The 25,752-nt window shown below is 42.3% G+C and overlaps 1 protein-coding gene across 13 annotated transcripts in view; it reads left to right on the plus strand.

The window, feature by feature from the left end:
- RCBTB1 (RCC1 and BTB domain containing protein 1) overlaps window positions 1-25,752 on the plus strand; it is a 75,164-nt gene that overhangs the window by 28,362 nt on the left and 21,050 nt on the right. For 6 of the 13 annotated variants that reach the window (XM_004472190.4, XM_058276798.1, XM_058276796.2 and 3 more), the window contains 3 exons: window positions 17,688-17,854; window positions 18,248-18,398; window positions 23,029-23,195. In XM_004472190.4, the coding sequence (XP_004472247.1) occupies window positions 17,729-17,854; window positions 18,248-18,398; window positions 23,029-23,195 (444 nt within the window). In that variant the 5' untranslated portion in view covers window positions 17,688-17,728. Of the gene's footprint in view, window positions 1-17,427; window positions 17,578-17,684; window positions 17,855-18,247; window positions 18,399-23,028; window positions 23,196-25,752 lie in introns of those variants that run through there. The other 7 variants (XM_004472192.5, XM_058276801.1, XM_004472195.5 and 4 more) reach the window with 3 other exon arrangements.

The raw sequence follows: 25,752 nt of genomic DNA on the forward strand, positions 1-25,752 counted from the left end.
TTTATACAATTTTGGTTACATTACGGTTTGCATTATGGTTTACATTTTAGACCATTCACCTCTACAAACTTTTGGTAAAACTTAACATGACCTGCATCCATCACTGTACAGTCATGCAGAATTTACCTCCATTGCCCACCAGTTAACCCCCTCTTCTATCTACTCTATTCCTCTCCCCCCCTACCCTCTGGGGCCCACAAACAAGCTTCACTGCTTGAAGGACAAGATTCATAGATACTTGCAGCAGTGCTGAGGGCTTGACACACTAGTCTGTCCTCCCCCATTGGGAGCCACCCATGCTCTCAAGAGACACCTTCCCCTCTGTGTGAGAACATCAGGCCTCCCCAGATGGGGGTACAACACCTTCCTGTTCGTTGTATGGGTCTCCACCCACTGATATAACACACTATGACAAGATGAGCACTCACACACTCCCTAGAAGGCTGCCCCAGGTGCACCCTGTGCCAGATGCCCCCCATCAAACACCTTAAACTAGCAACCCTTCCTTATTATATTTTCTGAAGAGTTTTCTAAACCTTATCGTTTCAACCATGTACCTGACAGTCTCCTGTGTTCACCTGCTCCCCTCCAATCCTCCTCCCAATTCCATGGACCATCTGACCCATCTTTCCCACCCTAGCCCCCTGTAAGCCTGCAAGGCTCAACCTAATAGTACCTCTATACCTTGGTCTTATCCCTTCACTGCACAAATACTTACCTCCACTTTATCATAGATTTCACCCCTGTGGGTGTTGGCTCACAACCTTCCTTTCCCCACCCCATTTCCTGTAAGCCTATCTTCCAGTTTCTAGCTCTCTGAGACAGCTTGATTTGCTTAATTCTTTTCAGAGAGGTCATGTAGTATTTGTTCTTCAATGCCTGTTTTGCTTCACTCAACATAAGGTCCTCAAGATTCATCCATGGGGAAACGGACTTTGGCCCAGTGGTTAGGGCGTCCGTCTACCATATGGGAGGTCCGCGGTTCAAACCCCGGGCCTCCTTGACCCGTGTGGAGCTGGCCATGCGCAGTGCTGATGCACGCAAGGAGTGCCGTGCCACGCAAGGGTGTCCCCCGTGTGGGGGAGCCCCACGCGCAAGGAGTGCGCCCCTGAGGAGAGCTGCCCAGCGTGAAAAGAAAGAGCAGCCTGCCCAGGAATGGTGCCGCCCACACTTCCCGTGCCGCTGACGACAACAGAAGCGGACAAAGAAACAAGACGCAGCAAATAGACACCAAGAACAGACAACCAGGGGAGGGGGGGAAATTAAATAAATAAATAAATCTTTAAAAAAAAAAAAAGATTCATCCATGAATCTTGTGTGTTAGTACTGTATTCCTTCTTATAGCTGGGTAGTATTCCATTGTATGCGTATACCACATTTTGTTTATTCATTCAGCTGTTGATGGGCCTCTGGGTTGATTCTGACTTTTGGCAATAGTGAATAATGCTGCTGTCAACATTGGTACATGTATTTGTTCGTGTCCTTGCTTTCTGTTCTTCAGGGTATATACCCAGCAGTGGAATTGCTGGGTCATATGTCAAAGCTAGTTTTTTGAGGAACTGCCAAATTGTCCTCCAGAATGGCTGGATCCTTCTACATTCCCACCAGCAATGGATGAGGGTTCCCATTCCTCCACATCCTCTCCAATACTTGTAGTCCTCTGATTTTTTAATAGCTGCCAGTCTCATGGGTGTAAGATGGTATCTCATTGTAGTTTTGAATTTGCATTTCCCTAATAGCTAGTGATGTTGAGCATCTTTCCATGTGCTTTTTTAGCCATTTGTATTTCTTCTTTGGAGAAGCATCTGTTCAAATAAATCTCTTGCCCGTTTTTAAAATGGGTTGTTTGTCTTTTTATTTTTGAGATATAGGATTTCTTTATATATGCTGGATATTATGCTCCTATCAGATATATGGTTACCAAATATTTTCTCCCATTGCATAGGCTGTCTTTTTACTTTCTTGATAAACTCCTTTGAGGTGCAAAAGTTTTAATTCTGAGGAGGTCCCATTTATCTATTTTTTCTTTTGCTGCTTGTGCCTTGGATGTGAAATTCATGAAGCCATTTCCTATCACAGGGTCCTGTAGATGCTTCCCTACATTGTCTTCCAAGGTCTTTATGGTCTTAGCTCTTATATTTAGGTCTTTGATCCATCTTGAGTTGATTTTTGTATAAGGTGTGAGAAGTTATTTCCCTCTCATTCTTTTGCATATGGGTTTCCAGTTCTCCAGGTACCATTTATTGAACAGGCCATTCTCTCCCAGTTGAGTGGGCTTGGTGGCTTTGTCAAATATCGGATGACTGTATATGTGAGGATCTATATAAGAACTCTCAATTCAGTTCCACTGGTCAGTATGTCTCTCCTTGTGCCAATACCATGCCATTTTGACCAGGATAGTTTTGTAGTATGTTTTAAAGGCAGGTAGTGTGATTCCTCTGATTTCATTTTTCTTTTTCAATATGTCTTTGGCTATTTGGGCCTCTTTCCTTTCCAAGTAAATTTCATGGTAGTTTTTCCAGTTCATTAAAAAAATGCTGGGATTGCATTAAATCTGTAGATCAGTTTGGGTAGGATAGACATTTTAATGATATTTAGATTTCCTGTCCATGAAAAGGGAATATTCTTCCATTTATTTAAGTCATCTTTTATTTTCTTTAACAGTGTTGTGTAGTTTTCTGTATATAAATCTTTTACATATTTAAACTTATTCCTAGGTATTTGATCTTTTAATTTACTATTGTAAATGATATTTTTTCTTGATTTTCTCCTCAGATTGCTCATTATTGGTATACAGAAATGCTACTGATTTTTGTACGTTGATCTTATAATCTGTGACTTTACTGAACTTATTTATAAGTTCTAGAAGCTTTGTTGTGGATTTCTCAGGGTTTTCTATGTATAGGGTCATGTTGCCTGCAAATAGTGAAAATTTGACTTCTTCCTTTCCAAAATGGATGCCTTTTATATTCTGTTTCTTGCTTTAGTGCTTGAGCAAGTACTTCTAACATAATGTTAAATAGGAGGAGTGGTAGTGGGTATCCTTGTCTTGTTCCTGATTTTAGAGTGGAAGATTTTAGGATTTCACCATTGCATATGATGTTAGTTGTGGGTTTTTCATATATACCCTTTATCATGTTCAGAAAGTTTCCTTCTATTCCTATCTTTTGCAGTGTTTTTATCAGGAAAGCATGCTGTATTTTGTTGAATGCTTTTTCTGCATCTATAGATATGATCATGTAGTTTTTTTCTTTGATCTGTTTATGTAGTGTGTTACATTGATTGATTTTCTTACGTTGTTGAACCGTCCTTGCATACCAGGGATGAAGCCCACTTGGTCATGGTGTATAATTCATTTGATGTGTTGCTGAATACGATTAGCAAGTATTTTGTTGAGGATTTTAGCATCTAGGTTCATTAGAGAGATTGGTCTGTAATTTTCCTTTCTTGTGTTATCTTTGGCTTTGGTATTAGGGCAATGTTGGCATCATAGAGTGAGTTAGGCAATGTTCCTTCTATTTCAGTTTTTTGGAAGAGTTTAAGCAAGATTGGTTTTAGTTCTTTCTGGAATGTTTGGTAGAATTCACCTGTTAAGCCATCTGGCCCTGGGCTCTTTTTTTTTTTTTAATCCCCCACCCCTTATGACTTTTTTGCATGCTGTCTGCTCTCTGTGTCCATTTTGGTGTACATCTTCTGTGTCTGTATTTATTTATTTTCCCTTCCTGCCCTGCAGCTTGCTTGCTTGCCGTCTGCTCTCTCTTTTCATTCACTGCCAGCTCTTCTGTGTTCTTGCTTGTCCCCCTTCTTTTTGTTTTGTCACCTTTGCTGAGTCAGCTCTCCGCAGCATCTGTGGGCCGGGCGGCACTCTGCAGCATCTGCGGGTGAACCTGCCTTCACAAGGAGGCCCCAGGATGCGAACTGAGGGCCTCCTGTATGGTAGACGGGAGCTCATCTGATTGAGCCACAGCCGCTTCCCCCATGGGTTCTTCTTAGTTGGGAGATTTTTAATTACTGATTCTATCTCTTTACTTGTGATTGGTTTGTTGAGATCATCAGTTTCTTCTTTCGTCAGTGTTGGCTGCTTATGTGTTTCTGGGAATTTTTCCATTTCCTCTAAATTGTCCTTGTCATATATTTTTTCCAAATGTCCTCTTATGATATTCTCTTTATTTTGGGTCAGTGGTGATATCCCCTTTCTCATTTCTTATTTTGTGTATTTGCATCTTCTCTCTTTTTTTTTTTTTTTGTTAGTCTAGCTAAAGGTTTGCTGATTTTATTGATCTTCTCAAAGTACCAGCTCTTTGTTTATTTTTTCTAGTGCTTTCTTATTTTCTATTTCATTTAGTTCTGCTCTGATCTTTGTTATTTCATTCTTTCTTCTTCCCTTGGGGATAGTTTGTTGTTGTTTTTTTACTAATTCTTCCAAGTATGCAGTTAGGTCTTCGATTTTAGCTCTTCTTTTTTAATATATGAATTTATGGCTATGAATTTCCTCTCAGTACAGCTTTTGCTGCATCCCATAAGTTTTGATATGTTGTGTTGTCATTTTCATTAGTTTCAAGGTAGTTACTGATTTCTTTTGAGATTTCCTCCTTGACCCACTGTTTGTCTAAGAGTGTGTGGCTTAACTTCCATAACTTTGAGCCTACTCTCATTCTCTGACCCTTACAGATTTCCAGCCTCATTCCATTGTGATCAGAGAAATTGTTCTGTATGATTTCAGTCTTTCTGAATTCGTTGAGACTTTCTCTGTGGCCTAGCATATGGTCTGTCTTGGAGAATGATTCATGTGCACTTGAGAAGAGTGTATATCCTGCTGTATTTGGTTGTAGTGTTCTGTTTATGTCTACTAGGTTCAGATCCTCTAATATATTATTCAAAGTCTTTGTTTCTTTATTGATTCTCTGTCAAGATGTTCTGTCTAATGGTGATAATGGTGTATAAAAGTCCTCCACTATAATTGTAGAGGCATCTATTCCTCCACTTAGTTTTTCCAGTATTTGCCTCATGTATTTTGAGGCACTCTGGTTAGGTTATGATTGATCTTCTTGAAAAATTACCACTTTTACTATATATAGTGTCCATCTTTGTCTCTCACAATAGTTTTGCATTTAAAGTGTATTTTGTCTGATATTAGTATAGCTACTTCTGCCCTTTTTTGGTTATTGTTCGCTTGTAAGATTGTTTTCTGCCATTCACTTTCAACCTCCTTGAATCCCTGGATCTAAGGTGGGTTTCTTGTAGACAGCATATAGATGGGACATATTTCCTTATCAATTCTGCCAATCTGTGTCTCTTGGCTGGTGAGTTTAATCTGTTAACATTACTCCCAGGGAATTACTTATATTAGCCATATTTTCCTTGAATTTCTGTGGATCATATGTTGTTTTCATTTCTCTTTTTTGTCTTTTTAGTTGTTCTTACACTGTCCTCCAACTCTGTCTTCTCCTGTTTTTTTCTTTCAACCTGCAGAACTCCTTTTAGTTATTTCTTGAAGGGCAGGTTTCTTATTGACATATTCTCTTAGTTTCTGTTTATCTGTGAACATTTTGAACTCTCCGTCATTTTTGAATGCCAGCTTTGCTGGGTAGAATATTCTTTGCTGGAGATTTTTTTCTTTCAGTGTCTTGACTATGTAATACCACTGACTTCTTGCCTCCATGGTTTCAGATGAGAAATCAGTTTGTCTTATTGGGCTTCCCTTCTATGTGATGGTTCTCTTTTCTCTTGCTGCCTTCAGTATTTTCTCGTTGTCTTGAGCATTTGGTAATTTGACAAGTATATATCTTGGAGTAGGCCTATGGGATTTATAGTGTTTGGGGTGTGCTGTGCTTCCTGGACTTATACATCCATCTCCCTCAATAGGTTTGGGAAGTTTTCAACCATTATTTCCTCCAACACCCATCTGTCCCCTTTCCCTTCTCTTCTCCTTCTGGAATGCCTATAATGCCTATGTTTGTGTGTTTTATGTTGTCATTCAAAAGTCCCTATTGGATTTTTTTCTATCTTTTTAATATATCGATTCTACTATCTGTTTGATTTCAGATGTACTGTCTTCCACACCACTAATTCTTTGCTCTGCCTGTTCAAATCTGCTGTTATTTGCTGAGAGTGTATTTTTTGATTTCTTGGATTGTGCCATTCATCACCATCATATCTGTTATCTTTTTGTGTATGTTTACAATTTCTTCAGCATGCTCTCCAGGTGTTTTCTTAATATCCTTAATTTCTTTCTTCACTTCATTAAGTTGGTCCATGATATTTGTTTGGACAGCTTTGATTAGTTATTCGATGTTCTGCTCCTCTTCCTGGTTTTTAGTTTGTTCATTTAACTGGGCCATGTCTTCCTGATTATTGGTATGGTTTGTAATTTTTGGTTGCTGTCTGGTCATCGTTTTATCTTGATGGGTTTGTTCATTTGATTAGCTTCTCCCTCTAGTTGCGGGTTTTATTTAGTTGCTGTTTTTTTTTGTGTGTTAATTTTTCTCTTTGACACTTTGTTCTTCTTCTCCTATTTCCTTGTTGTTGTCTAAGTTTCCTAGAAGGAAAAAGATTAGGGTGAGGGAAAGCAAAAGAGGTAAGAAAAGAAAAAGTATAAAGTAATATTGATAGTAAAAGTTAGCAGAGGATCTCTGTGAGACCTAGGAGAATGAATATTAAACTCATGTAAGCAGTATAGAGTTATAGGAATGAAAAAGTGGACTACCTACAATGAAATGGGGAAGTGAATACGGAGAAGAATATAATATGAATTAAAAGGCTAGTGTGATGAGGAGAGAGGGAAAGAGAAAAGAAAGGACAAAAACAGAAAGAGTTAATAAAAGATAGAAAACAGAATAGAAGTGTTAGAAATAAAAAGCCAGAAAAATTGGGGGCTAAACAAAGAGAGGTGGAATGTAAGAGCAACAACGGAAGGCAGAAGATAGAAAGATGTAGGAGGGAAAAGAGATAGCATTGATAGTCAAAATCACTACACACAGGAAAGAAGAAATTGAGAAAGAGGAAACACAGCATACAAGAAACAAGCTGGCAGTAACTAATTAAAAAGCTGGGGGGTGGGGTTAAAGAGTAAGGAAAGATAGGAAAACAAAAAACAGACAAACATACAAGCAGGGAGTCAACCAAACACTAAGAATAAACAGACTTCCCTCTTAAGACCCTGTGGAGCTTGTCAGGCTGCTGGTGTTTCTCAATCAATTACTGTGCAGCTTTCTCACTGCAGATTTTGAAGTGCATTTCAGTGAGTAAACTAAGTTAAATCATATAATAAAAGTAATGTGTTTTGTTTTGTTTTGTTTTTTAGGAAAAATAAGAGACCCAGTAGAAGCTAGTACAAGGATAATGTCTATGTTTTCCCTGTCCTAAACTATCATTTATTCCAGTGGGTCACTACTCTAAGAGGAGCCGGGAATCAAACTAGAGACCTTGTGTGTTCAGGACTGAAACTCCTCCACTGAGCCAAACCTTTCTGCTGGGTTGATTAGCTCTTCAGTCCTGGGGCAGGATTGACTCTTTGCAATTGGATAAACTGCTGATTAGGAATCTGTCCTCCCTGCCTTCCCCCCTCCCTTTTTTTTTTCCTTCTAACTGCTTTTTGTCCCAGGGTGGCAGGAAGCAATAGCCTGTGTGAGAGTTCCCTTTTGAAATTCACATGGGACCCTGGTGACTTAACTCACCACAGAATAAAATGATTGTCAGTCTCTTTGAGAGAGAGCACCCACACCTTGCCAGGAACCCCAAATATGCTCTTGGAAGCCTATTATGCCCTTCCTACTGTCCCCCTCCCTTAGGTGAGTTGCACAGGACTAGTTAACTGCCTGATCCCACATTTTTCCAGATCAGTTTTCCCTATCCCAGGGAGGTTGGGCGAATCAGGTTACCTGAGCACATTCGCCTCTTCCTTCTTCCTGGTTTCTCCTCAAACCAGCTGGTATGTTCCTCAAAGCTCAAAAAAGGGGGTTCAGACAATAAAACCCATGCTCAGGGGATGGTCCCTCTCCACCCTTCACCATAATTCTCCCACTCTTGGAGTTTGTCTCTTCCAGTTGACTGACTGGCAAGGGTCAGGGAGTGCTGTGACTTCCTGCCCTGAGGGAGGGGCTCAGCCGCCCCCAGCTCCCACCTAAAGTGCCAGAAACTCACAGTTTTACCTTAAGCAATCACTCCTTTTGTGTTGCTCTTTCCAGATCGATGCCCTGAAGCCTCCTGTTTTGTGGATTCCGAGAACAGCTCACTCAGGCATTTTTTAATAGGAGAAGTGATGTGGGTGCACGTATTCTGACGCCATCTTGCCCCTCTTTCCTATTCTTGCTTATCTTTTGTGGCTTTCAGAATTTTCTTTTTATCTTTGGCTTTAGATAGTTTGGTTATAATATGTTGCAGTGTGGATCTGTTTCAGTTTGTCCTATTTAGAGTTTGTTGAGCATCTTGGACGTGTATATTCACGGCTTTCATTACATTTTGGAAGTTCCCCACCATTATTTCTTGGAATATGCTCTCTGCCCTTCCTCTCTTTCTTCCTCTGGGACTCCCACAGTATGTCACTTGGTATACCTGATGGTGTCCCACAGGTTCCTCAGGCTCTGTTCACTTTTCTTTATTCTTTCTAACTTGTGCTCGTCAGACTGCGTCATTCCAGTCGTCTTATCTTCAAGTTCACTGATGCTTTCTTCTTCCAGCTCTCATCTCCTGTTGAACACCTTTGGGAATTTTAAATTTCTGCTACTGTGGTCTTCATCTCTGGTTCTGTTTTATTATTTATGTGTCTTTGTTGATGAAATAGTCTCTTTGTATGTATCTATCATTTTCCTGATTTCTTTTCATTCTTTTTTCCATGTTTTCCTTTAGTTCTCTGAGCACATTTAGGACCATTTTTTAAAAGTCTTTGGTATGTCCCAAGTCTGCTCCTCCTTAGTGATGGTTTCTAAATGCTTTAATTTTCTTTTTTGCCTTGGCCATTGCTTCCTGATTCTTTGTATATTTTGTAATCTTATCAAAACCTGGACATTTGGTAGTTAATGTGTTATTGCTGGAATTTAGACTTTGAGGCATCTGTTCTTTAAGCTTGTATGTAGCTAGTATTATGACAGAGCTGTCTTTGAATGCTATGACCTAGCGGAAAAAACAACACTTTTCCCAGTCTTTGCAGATCGACCAATGCTAGTGCTCTCCTTCAGAACTTAAACATGTAAGTTTAGAGAATAGCTCCAGGCCAAAGTATCGGGGCCGCCCTTATCCTTTCTGTGCATGTGTCTTGTCTTGGGCGTGTGTGTGTGGCCCTTGGAATTCCTGTTTACATGGAATGAATGTGTCCTCTTCACCAGGCAACAGTTCCTCATGGCCTGGGCCCTGCGCTGTGTGTCCTCTGGTCTCTAGGCAGCCACTTGTCCGCTCTCCCACAGCGTTCTGTAGGAGAGCTCTGTGAGCTGCCTTCCATGAGCAGGGCAAATTCCGGGATGGGGAGTGTGTGACCAGTCATGGTTTAGTCCCTCACGCCACCCCCAGGTAAATTGGCCAGACATACATGCTACCAGTATGTGCATGAGGCTTACTTACTCTGCTTCTCTGGTACTGGGACCTGGGGTCCAAACTGGCAGCTGGGCTGGCTCTGCTCTGAGCTGGTGAGGGGTTTGGGAGGACCCCTAGAGGATCACTTCTTTTTTTTTTTTTTAGGAGGTACTGGGGAGTAAACCCAGGCCTTGTACGTGGGAAGCTGCTGTTCTTTAGCTGTTTTCTGGAGCTCTGAGAAAGGTGTTCTGCCAGGTCTTGGTGGTGGTTCAAAGCTTCTTGGGGAGCACAGAGCCCTGAAGCAGCTCACTCTGCCTTCTTGTTTGCATGAAATAGTTTCAAGATGTATTTTTGTTTAAGCATATTTGAACCTCATTCTATCTTAGACATGTGCTGGACCTGGGGAATACATTTAGTGTCTAAATCAGAGCTCTAGCATCTGCTCAGCTCAAAAAGCTCATCAGAATAGTATGGTGGAAATTGTGAAGGGTAACATTTGGATCTTCTGTAACTTGAGAAGTCATTTTGAATTGCTTTTGTTGTAGCATAGATGTACAACACAACACTTCATTAAGTTTACCTACAATCCTAGAACTCTTCTGTTTGTACGTTTTCCTAGAATTGAAATAAAACATAGTAAAAAAATAGAGATGGAGACGTCATCCTATAAAGACTTTCGTGCTCAATGGGGAACTGCCATTCTTAAAAAAGGAAGAACAGTCTGAAAAACACTTTTTGCAGGAAACAGGATAATCTAAGGAAATGCTTATACTTTATAATCTGCTAGAATATTGAGAATTTGGTTTCTGGGATTTCAGATAACAGTTTCCTAATTTATCTAATTTTTATATAGTTGTAGGTGTTTTTTATATATATTTTTCATGTACACAATAACACATGACACCTGGACTGTGTACTTGAATGTTGCATTGCATACTTTGGTTAGTTATTCCACTCACATTTGCTTTCTGGGTTTCTAGTTACTCAGATGACTTTCTATTAGATCCTGAGCTCTTCAAGGGTAGAGACCATGATTGCATTTTCTTTATGATGGACTCAGCATTCAGCATTCTTGGTATTTTAGGCCAGTGTTAGAAGAAGAGTTAAAATATGATATTATTTCATTCACAATATCATACAATATTGCTTTTCTGGGACACTGTCGACTTTATTAATAGCTCATTAAGTATAAATAAATCCCTATTGTAAGACAGCTTAAGCAATTTAGACTGATAACTGAAGTTATCACCCCTCCAGCTTATGAAAATAGAGACACCTCTATTAGGGATCTTCAGGGAGGTATCAGTGCTTTAATTTAATTTTATATTTTATAGTAAAAAAATCACTTTGCAAATTTGACATTGCTGTTTCACAATATCAAATTTGAGGTGACCAGCTGTGCCTTGTATGCTGAAGAGCATGTATAGCCCATTTAACTGCGTTGTTCCAGCATTCAGTGTCCTCCCCATTTCTTGTAAAGATGTTAGCTTCCATGATAAAGAATGATACCAGTTTACTTCATGCCCAAAGACAGACACCAGAAGAGAGTCAGTTCTGGAGGATTTCGTACTCGGTTCTGGTCTCGGTCGGCAGGAGGTAGGTGTAGAAGCGTAGAGTTACGTCAGTGGCATCCGTCTCCTGTGTGCCGAAGGCGTTCTGTTTAGAGCTGAGGGTTGAGGTCTGCGTGGTAGCCCCTGCTTACGGGTCAGCCTTAAATTCCTAGGATTGTTTAACTTTGAGGCCATTATTTCATCAAAAACAAAGTTTTCCTGTACTGTTTTTCTCCTTTTCCTGTTATTTTTCAAACTCTGTAAACATCTTCAAATATATTTTTGTTAGATCAGTAAAACAAAATCCTCTCCTCCCCTCCCTTAATATTTGGTTCCTAGGGGAGGGGAAAATAATTGTGCTCTGGAGGAATAAAAAGATTGGTTGCTATATCACTCCTTCTTTTCTCCAGTTCTAAATGTAGAGTTCTAAAATTGGAAGGTGTGTGTTTGTCCTCCTGACTCAGTTTGCTTTCACAGTGAAAAACAAAATAACACTTTTCTCCTGTACCACAGGTTTTCCGAGGAACAGTGCCAATAGCTAGGAAAAGCCATCCCTGGAATGGGCTATTGATCTGTAGTACCAGTGGATGCGGAATAAGTCCAGTGGAGATACAGGGTATATTTTCAAGTGCTAAGGAAAATACGGCGAGCCAAGTGGTTTAGCATGTTACCCTTTGAGGGTACTTTGCCTTTTCTGACCTCAGGTACATAAACCTTGTTTGGTTTTAACTTGGAAGTAAGCACACAGGTCAGCCGTATTATACTGCTGTTAGCATCTTCTCTCAGGATGCTGTCCTTGGGGTGATTACGATTTGGGGAATGCGTAGTAGCTAGTCAGAAAACGCTCTGGGTTACCATGCTTAGGATCGTCATTTAGCACTGCTAAATACTCACCACGGTGCCTGCCTGTGAGGATGGCTGGGTTGAGCAGGCCAGTTGAAGAGCCTCCCCTGTTGGCAGTGCCTCCTCATTAAGTCAATAAAATAACTCCACATCTTACTATTTGAAGCATCTAAATAACTTTGCAACCTCTGGAATGCTAATGCGAGTGAAGTTTAACAGAGCTATATTTATATTCCTTTAAAATGAAGCCCATACAATTAGAAGAAAACTGTTAATACTTTATTTCATAATTAAGGGATTTAGTGGAAAGATTAAAGACTAGTTAAAATTTTCAGTGACTCCACCTGCATTGGGTTATTTGATTACTAGTATATACACATTATAATTTTGTGATAGATCAAACACTAATTCTTGAAGCTGACAGAAGTAGGACATTTAGTATGGTTGTTTTAATACTAACAAGGCTGTACTGCCCCCAGGAAAATGGAGTAAACAGCTCACCACAATATTTAATTCTGTGATGATGGCAATTTTGAGTTAATTAGAAAATTTTGGGGATACTTACAGTTCTGCTCTGCTGCCTTAGTGAGTCTGTACCACATGCCTAAGTTAAGCCTCTGATGTGTTATTCTGTACTGTACATAACACATCCTGTGGGTTTTTTAATACCCCCATGAAACCTCTGAGAACCTTGTCTGAATTCTAGGATACCCTCTTTATGTCATCAGCTGCCCGGGTGGAGTATCGTCTAATGGAGACATATTTTCTGCCATAGCAGTCTTTAGCCCAGGATGTGACTGTACTGTCGGGAGCTCCCTGAGGACAGAGGCCACATTTTGTCTCCAGAACCTGTGCCCGGTGGTGGAGGTTGAGGAAGGAAGGGATGCATGACATTCATGAGGCTTAACCAGGCACATTTGGGCAGAGGCATTTTGAAACACTTTTTTTAAAAGTACTTTTATATATGAAGCACTAAAAAATTGACTTTTGACATGGGTAAAAAGGCCATTTAACAGGGAAAGAATAGTCTCTTCTATAAATGGTGCTGGGAATACTTGTTATCCATATGTAAAAGAATGAAATTGGACCCCTACCTCATGCCATATACAAAAATTGACTTAAAATGGATCAGTGACCTAAATATAAGAGCTAAAACCATAAAATCTTAAAACATGGAAAATCTTCATGACCTAGAATTTGACAATGGGTTCTTAGATATGACACCAAAAACAAAAGCAACAAAAAGATAAATAGATAAATTAGACTGCATCAAAATTTAAAACTTTTGTGCATCAAGGACAGTATCAAGAAAATGAAGCAGACATGGCAGGGAAGCAGATGTGGCTGGGAAGTGGACGTGGCTGGGAGGGTCCAGGGTTCGATACCCCGGGCCTCCTGACCTGTGTGGTGAGCTGGCCAATGCGCAGTGTTGCTGTGCTCAAGGAGTGCTGTGCCACACAGGGGCACCCCCACATGGGAGTGCCCCCCACACAAGGAGTACACCCTGTAAGGAGAGCCACCCCACATGAAAAAAGCACAGCCCGACCAGGAGTAGTGCCGCACACACAGGGAGAACTGATGCAGCAAGATGACGCAAGAAGAAAGAGATGCAGTTTCCCAGTGTGGACAGTGAAGAACACAGCGAGTGGACACGGAGCAGACAATGGAGGAGGGAAGGAGGGGAGAGAAATAAATAAAATAAATCTTAAAAAAAAAAAAAGGAAAATGAAAAGACAGCTTACAGAATGGAAGAAAATATTTGGAAACCATAGATCTGACACAGGCTTAAAATCCAGAGAATATATATAAAAAACCTGCAGCTCCTGCCTGTAACTGATTAATGCTTTCAGAATAATTGTACTGAGTCAGAAAATTGGTTGGACAGAGTCACGAAGAAGTTGAGCTGGGGGACTTGAAGCCAGTGCAGACTTGAAGCCAAGAAACTGGTTGCTGGTGTCTGTCCCTAATTGTCTGGGTGATTGTGGGCAAATCTCTGCATCTCTGGCCTCAGCTTATGCATTTGGATCATATGGGTTCTAAACTAACTTCCAGCTGGGAAATTTTGTTTTAAAACATTGAGAGTGAAACCTTATCAGTGACACCCACTCCCCGAGTTTTTAGAAAAAAGACCAAGATTCATATTTCTGGGATTGTTTGATAAACAGTAAGATGGTTTAGGAGCTAAAGGTAGTTAAGAGCAGGTTAGGGTAGAGCCATTGAATGGTAATAATAACCCTTCGGGGAAACGGACTTTGGCCCAGTGGTTAGGGCATCCGTCTACCACATGGGAGGCCCGCGGTTCAAGCCCCGGGCCTCCTTGACCCGTGTGCAGCTGGCCCCTGCGCAGTGCTGATGCGCACAAGGAGCGCCCTGCCACACAGGGGTGTCTCCCGCGTAGGGGAGCCCCACGCATAAGGAGAGCCGCCCAGCGCGAAGGAGGGAGCAGCCTGCCGAGGAATGGCACCGCCCACACTTCCCGTGCCGCTGACGACAACAGAAGCGGACAAAGAAACAAGACGCAGCAAAAAGACACAGAAAACAGACAACCGGGGGAGGGGAGGGGAATTAAATAAATAAATAATAAATCTTAAAAAAAAAAAAAAACCCTTTGCGCTGTAATTTTAAAGGCGGTAAATCTTATATTTTTGACTAATTTAATTCTATATTATGTAAAATTGAAAAATGTGAAGATCAGCTTTGCTGTAGTTCATATTCTGGGAGGACGTACATCTAGAGTTTCTTGAAATTTATCTGCCTGCTCGAAGGCATTTGCCCCACTGATTGCCTTCTTGGGATTCCTTCCCCATCTGTCTTGTAGAGACACAAGGCTGGCCATTCGGGGGCCATCTTTTCTGTTACTTCCCAAAGCATTTAAGATCATCTGCTTGCCGTACAAAGAACACTTACACATCAAGAACAAGAAAAAGAACAATAGTCCAGTAGGAAAAATAGGCACTTCACACAAAAGGGATGCTGCACAGGCTCTTAGCCCCCTGAGCGCATGGGTCAGAGCGCCGGCGTCATCTCCAGGTCGCCTGCGTTCACAGCTGGACTCTGCTTTTGCCTGGCCCGAGTGAGGATTTTCAATCTCTCTGCCTACCTTTCCTTATCTGTAAAGTGAGGATTAAATGAATGAATAAATGGAAAGCTTCCTAGAACAGTGTTGTAAATAGATTGAGTGTGCAATACTTGTTAGTTATTGTTGCTGTTACTGTAATTTGTAGAAAATGATGCTTAGCCTCTCTCCTGGTAAGAGAAATGCAGGTTTAAACAAAGCAAGACTCAAAGTAATACACTTTGTGGCAAGAGTGTGGGTGGTACTTCATTAGAGGACAGTTTGAAATAGCTGTTAAAGTTTAAAATAGCTGTTAGCATTTGACCCAGCAATTCCATTTCTAGGAGTTTACCTTAGAAGTTTTTGTTTAAAAAAAAAAAAAAGGCAAAAAGGGAGTTACCACTTAATGAGTATACAGAGTTTCTCTTTGGGTTGGTGAACAAATTTTGGTAATGAATGATGGTGGTGGCAAAACATTGTGAATGTAATTAATGCAACTGAATTTCATGTGTAAAAATGGTTAAAATGTGGCAAACTTCATGTTAAATATAGGTTACTGCAATAAAATTTATGTATATTATATGTCTAATACATACATGGGCATCCAGTGCAGCATTATTTATGTTAGCAAAAGACTGGAAACGACTTAAATGGCTCATGGTAAAAATCAGGTGAATGGGGAAGTGGACTTGGCCCAGTGGTTAAAGCGTCCATCTACCACATGGGAGGTCTGTGGACCCGTGTGCAGCTGGCCCATGCGCAGTGCTGATGCGCGCAAGGAGTGCCCTGCCATGCAGGGGTGTCCACTGCGTAGGGGAGCCTCACGTGCAAGGAGTGCACCCCATAAGGAGAGCCGCCCAGTGTGAAAGAAAGTGCAGCCTGCCCAGGAATGGCGCTGCCCACATGGAGAGCTGACACAACAAGATGACGAACAAACACAGATTCCCGTGCCGCTGACAACAGAAGCAGACAAAGAACACGCAGCAAATAGACACAGAGAACAGACAACCGGCATGGGGGGGAACGGGGAGAGAAATAAATAAATAAATCTTTAAAAACAAAAAACAGGTGAATGGTTAAATCCATGTAATAGAATGCTGCAGTGCTTTTGGAAAGCAGTGCCGTAGACCTACGTGCACTCTTAGAATGCTTTCCAAGATGTACTGTTGAGTGGGAGGAAAAGCTTCAAACTGTGTGTTTTTAAGTGTATTTACACACGTACATATGATACTTATATTTCCTTCCTCTGGCAGGAAACACAAATAGCTAATAACAGTGATTGTCTTTGAGGAGAGTGAGTCAGGGAGGGATGGTAAACAGGCTTACTTTCCTATACCCTTTCATAGCACTGGAAACAAACTTTTTTTGCCATGTTCATGTATCACATATGTACCCTCCCGCAGGCCCTTTACCTGTCCCCACCAAAACGCACATCCACGCATACTTGTCAGAACCTTCAAGTTGTTATCCAAGGCTCTCGCCGTGGGGGAGGGAACAGCCTGACCTGGGGGTTTGTTATTGGCTGGGGGGCACGACCTGAGGCTGACCTGACGGCAGGCCTGACCCTTGTCGTCAGTGGTGCTGGTGGGAAAAATCCCTCTGCGTGGAGGAAACGGAGGCCTTGGCTAAGAATACCCAAGCTGAGAGGCTCTCTACAGGTACCAGTGTGGCCGGAGCCAGAGAGACCTCTCCTTAAGCCTGCCTCTCTTGGCCGGTTTCAGAGATCTAAGGCTGAGCAGGAGGGAACTCCGAGCCTTCTGTCCCTCATTAGGAAGCCCCAGTGGTAGCCCCAGTGGTATTCCAGCTGCTTCTATTTCAGTTTCCAGAGGTGAAACCAGAGCGGAAGTTCCCTTGGAGCACCTGAGTTTTGTGCTTGTGCAGCCCGGGGAATTTCTAGAAATACTTTTTAACCCTAGAAGAACTGGAGCTGTGACCAGGATTCTTTGCCTAAAACTCCTTTCACCAATGATGAAAAGTCCAGAGCTATATATGGGCATTTATATATCCCCCTACCTTTTATCGTTGCTATTTAGACTAATTGTGACTTGCTTGCCAGCTACCATCCCCAGCTCAACACCAGGTAGGGTGAATTGTCTTATCTTTGTTCATATGGTCATTTTTCTCAATATTAAATGAAATATGGACTATCCATATTTAGGAAATATAGTACTTTCTTTTATGGTTTCATCCAATAAGTCTTAAGCTAGTGCTTCCTAATATTTTTCTGTCCTATTTGAAGGATGGCACATTCCCATCAGTAACGGTGGCGCTGTGTGGCAGCAATCTTCCCCTGGGATCGAGGGAGTTTCAGTGTGTCCTGGGAGAGCGGGGAGGTAGACATCATGATTCCGACTTTCATGCGTGACAGAGACATACTTAGCACATGTCTGTATGTACAGATTCCTATTTGAGAATTAACCGTCTTGGATCCAATCCTTTGGTAACCTTTAATTTTATCTCACTCTCCTGGAGGGGAGCGGGGGACATGAGAAGAGACCCTGGTTTCACCCTGTGAGCGTGTCTTCTCTCCGTGCCCTGCTCTCTGACTGCATACAGGCATGATTGTAACAGGCGAGCACTGACTCACAACTGGCAGACACACAGTGAGCCGTTTAACCAAAGGTCACTAATTTAGTATGGAATTAACTTTTGTTAGCTTTTACAAATAGTGTCTTTTTTAGTTGGTTTAATGGTTATTTTCCTCCCGGAATCCTTCCTGTTTTTTACAGCAGAGATGTCACCTTATTGACAGGAATTGCTTGAACCTAGAGCCATGGTGGATGTGGGAAAGTGGCCCATCTTCACTCTGCTCTCCCCTCAAGAAGTCGCCTCGATTCGGAAAGCGTGCGTCTTTGGCACCTCTGCCAACGAAGCTCTGTATGTTACTGATAATGATGAGGTAAGAATCTCTCAAAGCCTGGAATTTAGTTATAAGGTTTATTTTGGGGTTTGGGCTTTAAAGCAGGCCCTTTAAAGACTGAGAACAGTGGACGATAAAAGGAAGCTGAAATTCAGGAAAACTTTGCCTTTCATATAGTGTCTCTTTTCAGCTTCTTGATTTAACACCTTCTACCTTCTATTACTCTTTGTGTTTCATAGTAGAGCCAAATGGTCCGAAAACTGATATAATGTCAGCAGAGATGGAGATTTTTCTTAACAGCCTTGTCTCAACAGTGTCTTCCTACCTATCATACTATCAAATGTGAATTGAGTGTCTATTTTCAGAGTGGAGAATGGCGTCTTTAATATAACTTCAAGCCAAGCTCCTCAGACAAAACTATTTGTTTCCTAGGTCTTTGTATTTGGACTGAACTACAGTAACTGTTTAGGAACTGGAGATAATCAGAGTACCCTTGTACCCAAAAAGCTAGAAGCTTTATGTGGAAAGAAGATTAAAAGCCTCAGTTACGGGAGTGGACCCCATGTTCTTCTCAGCACTGAAGGTAAAGCGATGACATATCTCACTGTGCACGTGGTGGGCAGTTGAGCAGTTGATTGCACACTAAGAGGAGGTAGGCCTGTAGCAGATCATTAATTTGAATTTTGTTTTGTTTCTTCATTTCTGAGGGGCAGTACACAAAGCAGGTAAAAAGAAAGTATAGGCTAACTCGGGAACAGCCATAGGGTGTTTTCCAAATTAGACCATCTTCTGAGGTTTTAGACTATGTATGTAAAGTTATAGAAGATTAGATGTGGCAAAGAGGGTAAGTGGTCCTTTCCAGCCTAATTTTTCAGTGGATTTGTGGTAGCAGGGCAGCTTTCAAGTGTTCTCTGATATAATTTCTACAAACACAGGTGATACTGAAGTACTGGTTTTCCTCCCTTCAGGCAGTTTCTGCATCTTGAAGATGAGAGAAATCTTAGTTTATTCCCTGTGTTCATGATGATGCCGTCATGGAAAGAATAGGGGATACAAGCAAACAGATGTTTCTGCTTTTTTTCTCTACCACCCCTGGCCCACAAAGGAGATGAGGCATTTTTCTTTGGTAATTTATTCGCACTTTGAAAGTTTGTTGTATATAATTTAAATTTTCCCTTCTCTTTTAAGGCACATTAGACTTTGCTCTCTCTTTGGTACAGGTCCTCAGCTTTTGTTGGGGGACCCTCAAGAATGGCTTTGGGAGGCAGCATGCTTCCCCAGCTTTCCATCTCTAGACTAGGGAGTCACAGCTCCCTTGGTTTTAGCATCTGGCATTTTCATTGTCTTTATTCGTATCTGAATCCACTCCAAGTTCTCTGCATCTTTCTGAAGCTGTGAGAAATGATCAGATAATAGAATTTATCTGGCGTTGAGCATAATGAGATGGTTGTCTCACTTCCGCATTGTGTCATCGTGCTGTCTGGTATCACACCGACCCTTTCAGACCGTTACTGCGTTACCGACTGATTCATCCCGTCATCCATTGCAACCTTAGGATTTAATTTTTTTCTAACATGTTTCTGTTTTCACTAGTCATTAATTTCTTATATTTTTAAAGATCCAAATACAGAATGCTGAGGCAGTTTTTAAAAGCAAATACTCTAAAATATATACATTCAAATTCTTGGTCATCTTCAAAGTGATGATCCTAGGAAACTAATTCTTTTTTTTATTTTGGAATTATTTTCAGAGTCCAGATAATACAGTTTTGAATATCCTGAATGTTACAGTTAAACTATAAATAAAAATAAATAACTGAATTTTTTGTGGGAGTGTTGTTTTGTTACTCAATTTTAATTTTTATAAGTTTTTTTTCCTTTGTTTTTTTTTTAAAAAGATTTATTTATTTATTTAATTCCCCCCCTCCCCTGGTTGTCTGTTCTTGCTGTCTATTTGCTGCGTCTTGTTTCTTTGTCCGCTTCTGTTGTTGTCAGCGGCACGGGAAGTGTGGGCGGTGCCATTCCTGGGCAGGCTGCACTTTCTTTTCACGCTGGGCGGCTTTCCTCACGGGTGCACTCCTTGCGCGAGGGGCTCCCCCACGCGGGGGACACCCTTGCGTGGCAGGGCACTCCTTGCGCGCATCAGCACTGCTCATGGGCCAGCTCCACACGGGTCAAGGAGGCCCGGGGTTTGAACCGCGGACCTCCCATGTGGTAGACGGACGCCCTAACCACTGGGCCAAAGTCCGTTTCCCTTTATAAGTTTTATACAATATATATTAAGGATACTATAAGTTGTTTCATATGTGTGTAGTATACTCATGTGTATTTTATATGTATTATAAACAAAATTTTAAAATGGCTTAATACTTGCTTTGAGTCATCAAATAGTGTAAGGCTTTTAATGAAAATGATTCCTTTGCCTTACCCCTTTTCATTCTTAGGAACTGCTCTTCCGAAGGAACTTTTAACTTTTTCAGATGTTTCTTCTTATATGTAGTCTTATTTTAAAATAACATCTTTATACTGCTGTTTCCGAATTTCCAATTTTAAGATTGTTTTCCTTGGACTTTCTGTAATAGTAGATGAAATTTAGTTCTCTTTTCCTACTTTCCTTCACTTTATTCTTTCAATATAGTGGTTTCACCATTTTTACTAAATCAGTATTCAATTTTTATTTAAGTGTTTATTATTTACTCAGTATTTATTCAGTGTTTATTATTAAGACTATATACACATTGCTCATAGCTGAGCCATCTCCTTTCATGAATAACTGTTTGTTTTCCTGCAGCTAATAATTGCCTCAGGTTGTTCTCATTTAATTACTTTTCTGTGTATCTAATTGTAAATACATGTCCCAACTCTTCTGTAGAGTAGTCAGCCTTCTTTGAGCACATCTGTACACACCAGGTATGATCTAACTGCTCCCAGTTTTAGCTGGGCCCTGCACTTGCAAATCCTGTGTCTCTGGTCCCTCCAATCCCTGGGCCTTCCTGGGGTTCTGGGCCTGGGTTGGCTTCCCAGTGGCTTTCCCTTGGGCAGACTTGGGTGTCAGATATCCTGGTATGCTTCGTCGGTCACTACACCCAGCCGCTTGCCATCTTCCAAAATTCTGTTAACATCTCTTGTGCTCTCTTTTCTTCTCTAATGTGTCCCTTATTCTTGAGTGTTTATGGCTCCCCTCCCCTTTCATTATTATCTCAGTAGGATTTGGGGAGGGAGTGAAGATAAAAAACGTGTATTCGATTCTCCCTGCTTTGCCAGCTTGTGGAGTATTTTTAAGGGGTGTTTTGGGAATATTTTCATCAGTGCCATATTATTAAACTGAACATCTACCCCACCTGGTGAATATTTTGAAGGACAATATGCATTTGGTATTTTTGATGATTTAAAGCTATACAACCTCAGAATTGTTTGGGAGAGAGTGTAAGCTACAATGTAAACTATAATCCATGTTTAGTGGCAATGCTCCAAAATGTGTTCATCAGTTGCAATGAATGTACCACACTAATGAAGGAAGTTGTTAATGTGGGTAAATGTGGGCAGTGTGGGCAGCAGGGCATATGGGAACCCCCTATTTTTTTATGTAACATTTATGTAATCTAAATATCTTTTAAAAACTAAAATTTAAAAATAAAAAAAAACTCTACAGACCTCAGAAAAATCACGTTCTTAAAGCTAATCCATTCCTGTGGGTGTAAGCCTGTTGTAAGTAAGGTTTTTGGTTAGATTACTTCAGTTAAGGTGGGACCTAGGGTGAGTCTTAATCCTCTTACTGGCGCCCTTTATAAACTATTGTTTTAAGATTTATTTATTTATTTATTTCTGCCCCCACCCCCTGTTGTTTGCACTTGCTGTGTCTGTTCATTGTGTGCATTTCTTCTTTTTTTTAGGAGGCACTGGAACCGAACCAGGGCCTTCCCATGAGGGAGGGAGGTGCCTCCCTGCTTTATTGAGTCTCCAGTTGTGTTTTCCTCCTTGTGTCTCTTTGTTGCATCATCTTGTTGTGTCAGTTCGCGCTATCAGCCGATGTGTCCGCTCACTCTCTTGTTCGTCTTCTTTAGGAGGCACCAGGAACTGAACCTGGGACCTCCCGTGTGGTAGGCGGGAGCTCAGTTTCTTCCCCCAATGAACTTTTAAGTCAGTTTGTCTCCTCCAAAGATGCATTTCCATCTGTTCAAGTCTATTTCTCTGTCTTTCAAGAGTTGAAACACTCATAGATTGTGGACATGTCTTCTACCTGATCTAACTTTAACATGACATCAGGCATCACTTTTTAAAGTTTTATACTCTTGCTCCCTTTCAGTCTTTGGTTTTCTTAGGATGAAATTTCCCCTTTATGGTTTCTGTCATGATTTCTGTACTAGGGAACAGCTCCTGTGATGCTCTGGTTTATGCTGGGGAGGGGGCCCTAACTCGGTGTGGTCTGTAATCAGTCGCGTCTGTTTGACATCAGGCCTTCCCTGGGTGCCTGGGGACTACCGTCAGAGCCAGCCTCCAGAAGCCTTGGGTTTCTGCTCTTGCTCCTGGACCCCCACTGTCCCTAGTCTGTGTTGTCCTTAAGAGGTCAGGGTCTTTCATTACTGTGGGAAAAGCATGAGAGAGGGTGTAACTCGGGGAGACCGGCTCTCAATACTCAGGTTTGCTGGGGGTAGGGGAGTGCCCAAAGCAGTACTTCAAGAGAGGATCAACAGAAGTTACCTCTACCAGATCTCTAAAAGAGCAGGCCAGTGACAGAAGTGCAGCCAGAATTCACGGCTCCACACTGTCTGCTCGAGAGGAGCGCTTTCCCCTGCACACACACGCTCTCCAGGTGTTTCCCAGGGCATGGTATTTGGTAAATTCATTGTGGTAAAATCTGTGATGATCTTTCTCATGTCTTTGGCCCTTTGCTTGGTACTTGACACAGAAACTGTTGCGATGACCCAAGAGTCCAGGAGGTCTCATTTTGGTAGATAACGAACTTTGACTTCTGACCCCAAGCTGGTCCTCTTTCTGTCGGCACCACGTCCTTTCCTTAAAGGTTTGGGATCTGCCTCCCCTGCTCTCTCATCCAATCTTCTTCCCCACTCCCAGTCTGTGGTTACTGTATAGAGAGGAGGGGGCAGTTGGAGAGAAACAAGCATTAGAAAACAAGTGCAGTGTTGGGGGAAGAAAGGACCAGGCTTGCCGTTTCCTTGGAGCTGATTGTTGCCACGTGGCTGTCTCGTGCAGATGGAGTTGTGTACGCCTGGGGCCACAACGGGTACAGCCAGCTTGGGAATGGGACCACCAATCCCGGCATTGCTCCCGTCCAGATCTGCACCAATCTCTTGATCAAGCAAGTGGTGGAAGTAGCTTGTGGCTCACATCATTCAATGGCTCTGGCAGCTGACGGAGAGGTAAGCGCCCTATTCTTTTTTTCCCCAAAGACCATACTTGTGCTTGAGCCTAGTCGCCCTAGGCATGCAGCTAAAAGCATTGTGGAATAGGCTCTTTCTCTACCACAACCTATGTTATGTGCTCAGGGTCACATTCTTTTTTTTCTTCCCACTGAGCTACACCCCTTCTCCAGGACCACTCTTTTTTTGTTTCTGTTTTTGGGTAAGTACCTGGGGTTGAACCCAAGTACATGGGAAGCAGGTGCTCAGCCACTGAGCTGCATCTGCTCTTCATGGGACCCCTCTTGGTGACAGTAGAAGTCCCTCTTAAGGCAGTAGACAAAAAAAGGTTCATTAAAAAAAAGGCAGTAAGGCCTCATGTTCTTTGATAAGACTACAAATCAAGTGTTTTGATGGTGTTCTGCACTAGGTTTTTTGTTTTTTACGATGCCATCCCGTAAGTCCTGTTTGTTTTCAGTAGATGTGAAGACATTATAGAAAATAACGTCACTGGCATGCTAGTAGGCACCTGTACCACCCGCCTGCCCACCACACCCCACGCGTGTCCTGAAGGCCACTCATCTGTTGATTTGCCTTTCCACCCCTTATCCTCTCTCTGCAGCCTTCATTCAGGCCTTGCCATCTCCTGCCGGCCTCTTGCCATAGCTCTTTTTACCACAGCTATTTTAATTTTATTTTTTATTATCTGCCCCCTTGTGGCTTTTTGCGTGCTGTCTGCTCTCTCTGCTTATTCTCTGTGTGTTCTTCGGTGTCTGTCTTTATCTTATTTTATTTCTCCTCCTACTTTGTGGCTTGCTTGCTGTCTGCTCTCTGTGTCCATTCACTGTGTTCTCTTCTGTGTTTTTACTTGTCTCCCTTTTTTGTTGCGTCACCTTGCTGAGTCAGCTTTCCGCCGTGCCTGTGGGCTGGCAGTGCTCTGCAGCGTGTGGCTGAGCCTGCCTTCACAAGGAGGAACCCAGGGCCTCCCGTGTGGTAGGCGGTAGCCTGACTGATTGAGCCGCAGCTGCTTCCCACCCCACAGCTTTTTAATAAGTCTACTTGTCCAGCGTGACTTCTCTGTCCTCTCATTTCTGGAACATAAATGACCTTGCTCCCCTTTTCAACGTCCCTTGATGGTGATACAGAGATCTAAGTGTTGAGGAGACCAGGAAGGCTCGCGAGGATCGAGTGACATGCCCAGGGTCTCATGGTGGGATGTGCCAGAGGCAGGCCCACGGGCCTTAGGCCCTGGACTCTGCTCTTTTCTAGTCCACTTCTTGGCAAGTAGAGCAGCAGTCCCCATTCTAAAAAATAAGAGGCATTCATTACAAGGTCGCTTGGACTATGTGGAAAGAAGTGCCAGGAGAAAGGCAGGTGCAGTTAGACAGAACTCTCTCATTCTTACAGGCTGAATTCCTGGCTTATTTTAACCTTAAGCATGTGCTCCTTGGGATAATTGCGATAAATGTTTTCATTATTACGTTAGATATTCCTGTGAATACACTTTGTGGAAGTGCTGCACCTGTGAGATGGACCTGTAGTACGTATTCTTGTAACGCATCGTGGTGGGTGTTACTGTTGCTTGCTTTGGGACAGTGTCAGGTGCGCTAACCGAGGTAGACGTGCTGACAGAGGGAGCAAAGAATTAATTGTGGAGGCCAGAGCTCAGGAGGTGTGGGGGCCACTTCCTGCAGGCAAGTGATGCCAGGTCGGGGTGGGCCGGTGCTTAGAAATTCTTTTAGTGCTGAAGAAATTGTTTCCTCTACTGTCAACCGCCTCTGCCACCACCCCCACCCCCCATGCCCCAGTTTTTCTCTGGCCATGTACTATTTGATAGGATCAGTAGGTAATTAGCTTTTTAATATTTTGTTTGTCACACTTGTTGCTAGTTTTTAACTAGCTTAGAGATCTATTTGTGTCCCTCTCCCTTAGGAACCTTTGGTTTCCAGGTTATGGCAGATAACAGGTCAAAAGTAAGCCAGCGGAAGCGGCTTGGCCCAGTGGTTAGGGCGTCCGTCTACCACATGGGAGGTCCGCAGTTCAAACCCCGGGCCTCCTTGACCCGTGTGGAGCTGGCCCATGTGCAGTGCTGATGCGTGCAAGGAGTGCCCTGCCACACAGGGGTGTCCCCCGCGTAGGGGAGCCCCACGTGCAAGGAGTGCACCCCGTAAGGAGCGCCGCCCAGCGCGAAAGGAAGTGCAGCCTGCCCAGGAATGACGCCGCCCACATGGAGAGCTGACACAACAAGATGACGCAACAAAAAGAAACACAGATTTCCATGCCGCTGACAATAGAAGCAGATAAAGAAGAACACACAGCAAAAAGACACAGAGAACAGACAACTGGGGGGGGGGTAGAAATAAAATAAATAAATAAATCTTTAAAAAAAAAAGCCAAGATGTAGCTCAGAAGGAGGGGAGCTGCCTGGAGGTGACAGATAGACAGCAAAGTAGAACTCAAAGGGCCTACTGCTCTGGTGTCATTTCTGTGGGGCAAGTCTCTCCTCAGCACTTGGGAGCATTACTGTGTTTTGATGTGGAGCTGCGATGGGCAGTTGTAATTGTAGTGGTCCTGGGTT

This window comes from Dasypus novemcinctus, chromosome 15, assembly GCF_030445035.2.
Source record: "Dasypus novemcinctus isolate mDasNov1 chromosome 15, mDasNov1.1.hap2, whole genome shotgun sequence".
Classification (NCBI taxonomy): domain Eukaryota; kingdom Metazoa; phylum Chordata; class Mammalia; order Cingulata; family Dasypodidae; genus Dasypus; species Dasypus novemcinctus.